This window comes from Xiphias gladius, chromosome 9, assembly GCF_016859285.1.
Source record: "Xiphias gladius isolate SHS-SW01 ecotype Sanya breed wild chromosome 9, ASM1685928v1, whole genome shotgun sequence".
NCBI classification, from domain to species: Eukaryota; Metazoa; Chordata; class Actinopteri; order Istiophoriformes; family Xiphiidae; genus Xiphias; species Xiphias gladius.
The window spans coordinates 14,728,620-14,739,250 of NC_053408.1; the positions used below are offsets into that span (position 1 = coordinate 14,728,620).

Here is a 10,631-nt window from a genome sequence, read left to right on the forward strand (position 1 = left end):
AGTAGGAACTTTCACACTCATGGTTTTCTGCTTTGAGTTTGTTTTCTTTGTGTAACCTCACTGTCGATATAATTTGTGCGCAAGTTTTATTTTGACATCATCAAAAAACTTCAGATTCTCTACAGGTTCACAATTTTAAATATCCCATTCAGACAGGTCTAAAAATGCTGACATTCACATTTTTAAAATTTATTTCTGAACTTGGTTTCAAAAGCTCAAACTCCTATTGACCCTTATTTGATTCCGTTAACCTGGCTCATAATAAAAAGAAAAATGCGTTCGGGCTAGAGGATGCTTGATGCGGAGGAGGAGGAAGGTGAGGAGGATCAGGGCTGCTCTGAATTAGGTGGAGGGTCTGTGTATGATGGTGGTGGGTCTGGGTAGGATGGTGGTTCAAACTGGAAAAGAGAAGAGGAGACATTTAATCACAGAGCCAACACTTTATGCAGTTTGGTTGCTGCTGATGGAATTGAGACACCTTGAAAAACATTTTCAGGTTTATCTTTAGATTGAAAAAACACAACCAACCACATATCTAAATAGTATGAGCATTCTCATCGTGAAGTGTGATACAGGTATGAAGGTGAACACGACCAGTGCTGTACCCTGTATGGAGGCGGACTGACATTTCTTGAGCTGTACATGGGAAGGGCTCTGTAAGGAGGTTGAAAATATGGTTCATATATATCCATTACTTCCTCATCCTCATCCTCCCCCCCCCATATATGGGGATGACGTATACAGATGGAGAGTTACTGGGCCTCGGGGGCCAGCCTCGCATTTTCTCTGCGTTTTTTTTGCCAAATGGCAACAATAAAACCACAGAACGATACCAAGACACAACAAAGGAATCCTGAAATAAAGAAATAGCTGAAATTATGTGCAATATGCATTCAATGAGGTGTATGGTAGGTCAAATTAATCTTAACACGCTGAGAATACAGGAAATACTTACTCAAGGCTTGGCAGTTTTATTTTCTAAATCGGGTTTCACAACTGAGCAAAAATTTTTTTTTAAAAAGAAAGAAAAAAGAAGAAGATTCCTTGTCATCCAAATGGACAGATCTGATTTTAAATCTCATGATTGTAACTCTTTTTTACTGTTTGGTACGCAATTCAGTGTTCAGTTTTGCAATACATTTATCCATGGAGAGGTCAAAGGTGGCTCTTTGTCTGTTCGTATTCTTACATCACACGACATAAACAGAAGATAAACATAAGTACTGTTTGTGTGGAAGCAGCACAATACTAGAATTTTCATCCGACAAACACACTAGATTTCATTCCTGCTCTCACAGAAAGGCAACTTTGTCTACATAACAATAAAGCACAAAGTTAAAGCTGTACAGTGTTTGTAGCTTTTATGGGCTGCTGCTACATACAAGATTACAGACTTGACGTTGGATCCATTTAAGTAAAAGAAGGCAGTAATGAAAGGCGGCAGTGAGACTTTTCCTTTCCCCTTTTGATGAATATATAATAATGGGCCTTGTGTGATCAGGCTGGTCCTTCTGTTTCAGGCCCTACTGAGCAGAGTTAAACACAACACAGCAAAGCAAATGATTTAGCAAGTTTGAATAAGCCGTCCCTGACTAATCTGATATTTTCTATGTTGAAAATAAAGCTTACCTTCAAGTACCGGACATGTAATGCAGGTTAAGTAGACTGCTGACTTGCAACAGACACTTTATAGCCTCATTGACCTGTTTAAAGTAGCAGAACTCACCGAGATTACACCCAGTGACGTAAAGAACTTAATCACTGACACTGATTTCAGTACACAGTAGGATGACCGTGTTTGGCTAAAGGCCACTGGCCTTTAAGGTGAAGCTTACTGATTAAGAAACATTGTAATAACAAAGAGATGTAATAAGGAAGGGAACACACACATAACAAGAAAAAAGAGGATAACAAGAAAACACAGGAATCCTTGTTTCAGCTTGTTCTTAGGAATGCAGTCAAGGTGTTGTTGAAACACGCTCAGCAGAGCAGCATTCAACGCAGCAGAACGTTTCACTTTGAAGGATGATTTTCTGTCCCAGAAAAAATATGATTTGAGGCTCATAATGTGCCATTTAACACAGACGAAAAGGCGCAAGTTTAAACCACTACACATACGTTTTCAAACTTTTATTTACGCTTAATGTTGATCTCAAAAAAAGGCCAGAAAATATGTCACATGCAGCATGTTTTATACATCCAGCTAAAGGGGAAAAGCCAGCAGGTCTGCTCACGCTGTTAACTGCTTTACTCTTGCAGAAAGAAAATCATCCAGTAACATGAACTATATGGTTCATTAATGTAGAAGAGGGGGAGGTGGAGGTGGAGGTGGTGGTGGCACAATACCAGAGGTGCCAATATTAAGTGGTGGTTGAGGAGGAGGTGGCACAGCTCCTGACACTGGTGGGGGTGGAGGAGGAGGGGGAAGAGGACTAGCTCCTGATAATGGTGGAGGTGGGGGCGGAGGAGGAAGAGGGGCACCTCCCGCGTCTGAAGGAGGTGGAGGCGGGTAGATGTCGTTTGACAGACTGATAGTCGGCGGAGGGGGAGGCGGGGGGAGACATGTGGGTGAGGTCAAGGAGGGCAGAGGAAGGAGGCCATTGTCCATGAAGGAAGGGGGAGGTGGTGGGGGTGGAGGAGCAGGCCCAGTGGGGTCCAGGTCAGCAGTAGGCGGAGGAGGGGGAGGCAGGCTGTCGCTGGTGGGGTTGGTGACACTTCGCAAGGTGGGGACTGATGGCGGAGGCACAGCGATGCCAAAACTGGATCTGCAAACAAGACAAAAAGAAAATAGACCTTCAGCTACTGTGACCAATAAAGACATCCTGAGAGGATGAGAAGATGAGAAGGTGGCTACTCCTCTCATATCTGTCTGTGCAACATGAACTAGTTCCAAGAGACTGTTAGCTTAGCTTAGCATGAAGACTGGAAACAGGGGCAAACATCCAGCCTGGCTCTGTCCAAAGGTACCAAAATCCACCTAATGGCTCCTCTAAAGCTCACTAACATGTTATTTCTCCTTTCTCGGATCGAACAAACAAACAAGATATAGCATGTTAATAAGTGAGATTTACAGGCACTGGTAGGCTGATTTTGTTACCTATGGACAGAGCCTAGCTAGCCTTTTACGCCGTTCCCAATCTTTATGCTAAGCTAAGCTAAATGACTGATGCCTGCAGTCTTTTATTCAACAGACAGACATGAGAGAGTCATCAATCTTCTAATCTAACTCTCGTCAGAAACTTCAATGAGCGTATTTCTAAAATGTCAAACTACTTCCGCAGAAGCAATTAGAAAGTAATTATAGATATTATCCCCATATAATAATAATCATTATCTGAGTGTTTGAATATGATCACTGTCTTGCTATAAAAAGGGCATAGGAGGACCGTGCCTACATACATAGAGCTCTCCGCAGTGCTCTGTATGCTGTCTGCACTCTCTCTGGGCTGCTCCTCGCTGACCTGTGGCGAGAACATGAATGAAGGTGAAGAAACACATCTCTACTTCACAGTCGGCCATACTGTACAGCACACTAGACATAACACCGGTACTACCCCATGGAAAAGGGGGAGTGAGGAGGAATATACATCTTAATGTAATGGGAATTCATGGGGGTTGTGTAGACTCAAATGCTGTGTTCAATTTTCTCTTTCAATCTAGTGTCCAATTTACCTGAAAACAGTGTCCAGTGGAGTCCAAGATGGAATATGATATTGGCACTCTTGAGTAGCCTTTCTCTGGCTCCTTGCCTGAAGGCGGCGGGGCCATAAGCTTGGAGCGACTCCTGTTTTTGGGAGTAGTGAACACACCAATTTCTCTCCTCGCTACCTTCTCGAAGTGGATAGCAGCAGCCTGGAGCGGGGCACAGCGTGAACAGCCTCAATCAACAATACACAGAAACTCCATTTTCAACTCACTCATTTCCCATGTAAGTGCCTCTCTTATAAAGGTACTGCATGACAAAAATAAAACAAGTGGCTTGCATGGAGCAAAGCAACGAAACTGACCACAGATTGAAGGGATGGTGTTGAAGTACGTGCATAACCGACAAGTGAAAAAAAAAACAAAAAACACATTCAACACACTTCTAGCTATTTTCATTTGACTTGCACGCAATGAGTTACTGATCTTTCTGAATGACATACAATTATGCAATGCCATGCAATTACTGTCGTAGAAATCAAATGCACTGAAGAAAACTGTAATTACTGGTGTGTTCATTATTTAGTCATTTCATTAAACAAAAAGAATGGTGCCACCTTCTAAGGACTAACTAACTTTTTCCCCTCCAGCTATAGTATGCAGAGTCGCTGTGTTGGGGTAGGGCTCAGGTGTGTTTTCGGTGAAAGGTGTTCCTCACCAGTGACAGCAGGTTGACAGAGGACTCCATAGCTTTAATCTGCATGGCCTGTGAGTCCAGCAGTCTCAGCACGGTGCTGGCCAGACTGTTGATCTGGTAGGTCACACTGGCCAGTGCCTGGGCAGCCAAAGCCTTGGCTTCCTCGACGGCCTTGCTTGAGTCCTCTGCCTACAGAATGAGAAAAAACAAACAAGAAAACAGGACAGGTTATACGTGTTACTTGTAAAATGCTTCAAAAGCCTTGAATTTATGGTAAGGATCTAAGACTACAGTATCAGAGAGTTATACTGTGATGTTTTTTATGAGCATTACTCACCTGAAGGAAATTGTTTTCGCAGTAATCTGCGACTCGGAGGAGGTTGCTTTGGTTATCAACCAGATGTTTTCTGGCATCTGGTCCCGCTTGCAATATCTGAGTAATAACTTCAGAAAAGTTCTTTTGCTCCGTCATTTCTCCCATGGGCGCCGCTAACAAAACCTTTAAAGTAACCTCTTTAGAAATGTACTTTACGCTACCTGAGGAGGGTTTTTTTTTTTTGTTTTTTTTTTTTTGTCAAGAGTCAGTCGAGGCAGGGAGGTGTTTGGTCGGCTGTGAACGCGGAATTTCCGCAGGGTAAAGACTTTACTCCGTCTCACAGCAGCTGGTTCCAGGTCAGGGCTGCCCAAGGTAGACATGCACTGAGACTGTAGCATAAGTAACATCTGTCTCCTCAGGAAAAAATGATGTTTCTTGTATGTATATTGTTACAGGCTACCGTTTGACATAGACAATAATATATACTATAAAATATATTACATAATACCCGGAGAGTGTATGACAGCCACTGGTACTACTTATAAAATCCACTAGAGGTCAGTGCAGTCTAGAGAAAAGAGCCTCTCTCAATGTGGATGATGATGATGATGATGATGATTATGATGAAAGACCCAAGCTGCAGATGGCATAACCTAAGCAGCGAAAAGTTGACTAGTAAACTGAAGCATTAAATAAACTCGATATCAGCTGGACTGGATCACGTTTCTCGTCTAAGTGGAACATTGTCACATAACTACAAAATGCCCAGCCAAGTCAAAACACTTTGTTTTGCTCAGGATATCCTGTTAAAACAACTTGACCTCACCAGCATCCTTGATTGTGTCTGTGTGTATACAGTTCACAGCCGCCTGATTCCAGTTTTTAAAGCGACTTCTGGTCTGCTTACATACTTAAAGCAAATGGTCAGGTCAAGGGAAACACGTTGTAAACGTGTGCATGTTTTGCCATGTTTCAGTTTATCAAGAGGACTCTTCCACAGTTCCCCTTCACTTCCATTTTTAGCCGAGCTAGCAAAATGGTTCTAGGGATGACCATCTTTTTGGGGAAAGGTCTCGACAACTATCAAATGAATGGCCATGAAATTTTGTACAGACATTTATGGTTCCCAGAGGATGAATCCAAATGATACCCCGACTTATCCTATTGCACGACCATGAGATGACATTGTTTTTGTATTGAAAAGTCTCAACAACTATTGATTGCCATGAAATTCGGTAAAAATGTTCATGGTATCCAGAGGTTGAATGGTAATAATTTTGGTGATCCGCTAATTTTTCTGCTAGCACCACTGGCAGGTCAAAGTTTTCACTTGTACAGCAAAATTTCCCATCATCGACGAAATGGATTTGCATAAAATCTTATAGAGACAACCGTGGTATCATAATGACTAAGTCGATCTTCTGACTTTTCCTCTAGCACCACCGCAAGGTTGACATTTGAAGTATTGAGTGAAATGTCTCCACAACTACTAGATGTGGATGAATTGCCATGAAATTTATTGCAAATATTCATGTTTCCTTTAGGAGGAGCCCTCATAACTTTGGTGGTCCCTTAACTTTTGCACTAGCACCAACATCAGATCACGCTTTTAATTTGTCCAATGGTTTACGACCAAATTCCTGAAAAAACTAATGACATTCTCATCAGCTTCAGATGCATTTTGTGCATAGTGCTAATTAGCACATTAGCATGCTAACACGCTAAACTAACATGATGAACATGATAAACATTATACCTGATAAACATCTGCATCTGACCGATGATAAAATGTGTTTCACACTGTTGTATGACCTCAGTAAACCTTTCATTAGATCAAAGTGACCTCATCACAGTCCCCTTGTAATGACACATTGTGGAAAGTTCAAAAATGTTTTTTTTTTGGTGAAATTCATTAAATGTCAGCTTTGGAGCATCTAAATGCTGTGGGAAGCAAATCCCACAAATACCCTAATTTTTCAAAGCGAACACCAAGGAAATTACTATCTTCTTTTAAGGATCTGATAATAGTTCGCTTAGCCTTCAAAAGTAATACAAGCTTTGTCTCAGGTTGGATATGAAAGATATTATAGTGGATTTCTGCCAGAGTTTGTGCTGCTATCAGTTTGTTGTAACTCATATTATATAATGATCAGGATCCTTGCCCACTGATAAGGGGTATATAAATTTATTTCTTTATTGAACATTCCTTTTGTCTCTGTTCATCACCGTCTAGAGTCATAATGTTTTAATATATTAATAATTACCTTCCCATGTATTTTTATTTTTCGTGCATGGAAAGCGTGGATTCTTGGCAAATTGAGATTGTCCTTTTAAAATAATGATAACACTGATCACTCTTATAATTATTACTTTTTTGCTGCCTTTTGCTTTAGCTGAACGAACCCTACATTTATTGATGGATAAAAAGATTCAGATTTATTTTAATGCATGTCGGTACATACATTCTGTATCTGGTGTATTGTATTATGCAGCACTAAACTTTCTCCGTAGTCTCTGGCAATGACAAATAGCTGTTATTCTGTCCCTTTGCTTTTGTTGGGGTAGTGTATACTCACATAGACACTGGTATGATTCAGCACACTATGTCCAGACTCCAGACAGAGCCTGATGATATATTATACTGTAGAGACACCTACTGCAGCTGAGGAAAGGAAGAACACTATACTTACCTTCCTGCCCTCTCATTGACCTCAGACATTATGTAATTTTCTTTGCAAGCGTTAAATGTGCAACCAACATTTTGGAACCCATAGTTAACTGTTCATTCATTATTCTACACTCGTACTCAAGGATCGGACCACACCAATCCTCGAATTCGGCCTTCATTTTGATCTCAATTACACACCTGTACAGTTTATTGACTGTATCTTGCACGGCTGTGATTCTATCCGGGTCGCATATCTGTCCACAGATGAACAGACACCTACCAAAGTCCTCAAAACTGCCTCTGTGGTAGTTCCTGCTACAGTAGGTGTCTCCAGGACCACATTTTGCCATGATGACGCACACACACACACACACACACACACACACACACACACACACACACACACACACACACACACACACACACACACAAGGTGAAAACAATACCAGCAACACTGACGTGACTAGTAATCATAAAGTTTTATGTCATCACGCCCTAAGAGGTTCCACCACAAAGACAGGAGAGTGAGCAAAATGCCAATTGCAATTTTAACAATTCATTTTTAATACCCTGATGACAGCAGCAAAAAGGAAGTTCCCACATTCAAATTATGGCTTAATGATTTAATCAACACTGTGCACATTGAAACAGTGCGGTTCTTGTTAAAGGACAGGTGTCTACAGTTGGTTAAAATCTGTCAGCCTCCTATCAGCTACCTAGATTTACCATTGACTCTCAGTGGTTACCTCCTGTGAATCCCTCTTTGCATTAACAGCTTGTTGGCATCTTATTAAATCCTCAAAATCCGTCTTTCTCGAAATAATTGAAGATAAAAACCATCTAATCACTTCTTACTGTCTTGCTAGAGAGGCATAACTGCTGACTCTTTCAGCATTATCACTTCGATATGTAAAGGATTTTGCAGGATGAATGTAGATTAAATTGGAATAATATTAGTTGTGTGCATGGGGTTTAAGTTATTCAGTGCATGGGTGAAGAAACTACACATTTTAACAAGTCATCTTATACCCTACAGTACCCGGTCACATACACACAAACACACACACAGACATTGCGCCCTGCAGCATCCATGTCCAGTGGTGTGCGACATATGCCTGTTTGTGAAGATTGGATGTTCTGGGCTATCACAGCCTCTCCACACTTCACAGACTTCCATTAAAAGAAAAAGCCAAATTCAATTATTGTGCTGAGACTACAGGAAAACTACATTGTACAGGACACACACACACACACACACACACACACACACACACACACACACACACACACACACACACACACACACACACACACACACACACACACACACACACACACAAACACAATAAGGCAGCAGTTAACACTCTTTGTGGACATTTTATTGTCTCACACAACTGCGAACTCAATTCCAATTAGTCTTCAGGCACCTGCTGCCCTTCTCTCAAACTTTTATCAGTTCACGAGTCACTGGCTTTGAAAAGCAGAACAAGGACCTCATGATACATTTCTTTTCTCATCCAAGATATGAAGTTATTTTTGGGATACAATATCTTTCTTCACACTTTATATAAATTGTTGGTTTTCTGACTTCACTCCATCATCACCAGGCATAATCAGCCACAAAGATAAGTGTGTGAAAAGTCTGACACACCCACCACTGCCTGATCACTTCATCACAGTGCATTATCCGTCTCTATCAGCACAGCTAGGATGTACTCTGTCAATAAGTAGCCAGTCCACTCCAGGTGGTTCACATGTGCCGCATGTTTCCAAAGACATCAGCAAGTGTATCTACAGGAACATCTGTTGTCTGTTATTATGGCTTGGTAGATATTGAAGGTGACTTCTGGTGGCCTGATTGTGGCAGATCTCGACACAGAGGGCTGACTGTATCCAGTAGACCAATGCTGAACTAGCTGTGACCCTCACTGTGAGCTGAGAATGACTCCTTCTGCTTTGACCTGACAAAGACTGCTCAGTTGAACAGATTGAATCTGAATTCTGATCAAGCTGTGGTTCCAGCTTCAATCAGGGGTTTTGAAGAGATCACATCAAAGACCCCCATTTAAGTGTTAATGCACATGTTTCATTGGCTAAAGTTAACTTTAACAATCAGCTTGTTGCAATGAATCGTAAATAGGCTCTAAGCCCAACCTTGAGCAAGTCCTACCAAGTTATCTGACTAAGTTCATTTACCAAAAAATAATATGTCAGCATCATTAAAATTACAGCTTTATCTTGTGATAAGGGAAACTCCTTATCAGCATAACCAGTATTTAATCCACCATCAAAGCCATTTCGTTTCAGACAGCATTTCAATTTTGAGACCTTTGCTGATCAACAAGGATCAATTGGACATTATAAAACAGTAAATTATTAAATTACTGTAGTCACATAAATATCAAGGTTAACAGACACTTTGACTGACTAATGAGTAAAGACTATCACTAACCACTGTTAATCAACATGCCAGACACCTGAAGGCTGACATGAACCTGGGAAATATGAGCTGCAACTATTAACCAACAACAGCCAACAACTGTCAGATTTCATTTTTCGTTGATGCTTGACCGTTGGTAAAAAGTAACATGATCCATCCACAGTTCTAATTCAAACCAAACTCTCCCTGAAAAAGTAAACCAAACTCTTCAGAGCACTGTTTTCCCATCGTTTGTCATTAAAATTTATGATCCCTTGCTTGTGCCATATAATATAATTAACTTAAACATTATCATGTTTTATGACCTCATTCAGTCACTGCTTTGTTCTGAATGGCCTGTTGAGCAACTTAAAGACACACTCCCTCGTTTTGTCAACAGGGCTCACTAGTCTTCAAAATATCTTCAAATCCTCTTAACTAAGTGTCAGTGTTTTCAAAGTTAACACAGTTCACAGGCGAGATTAAAATATCAGATGGAGAGAAAATTTGAGATTTGGATACACTTTTTTTTGGCCTTTTTTTTGGCAAAATCAGAGAGTGTATTCATAAGTATGGTTGGTCTTCTGTTATAAAATACATTTGCATCACAAAACTCAAAAACTCAAAACTGTGTAACGATGTCTAAATTAATCCATATAAATGCTTTTGTCATATTTGCTACCAGTTTGGTTTCTATATAGCATATTTCCTCAGAAACTCAGAGGAAGGAAACCAGGTGCTTATTATCTTTGGACTCACAAAGGTTAATCTTTAAATTCGTGATCCAAGTGTAACTAAATCCATTAATCTGTCCAGGTCAGGTGACTGATCAGCTGAAGGATTTTAACAGCGCATGAACATGGCATCATAAAACATGAAAGGGATGACA

The 10,631-nt window shown here is 40.7% G+C and overlaps 1 protein-coding gene across 1 annotated transcript; it reads right to left on the bottom strand.

Annotated features, from left to right (window-relative positions):
- Nucleotides 1-2,267: 2,267 nt before the first annotated feature.
- On the bottom strand, nt 2,268-4,820 carry abi3b (ABI family, member 3b). The gene is given in 4 exon segments (XM_040135955.1): nt 2,268-2,765; nt 3,673-3,852; nt 4,361-4,528; nt 4,677-4,820. Coding segments are annotated over 4 exon segments (990 nt in total).
- Between the last annotated feature and the right edge of the window lie 5,811 nt (nt 4,821-10,631).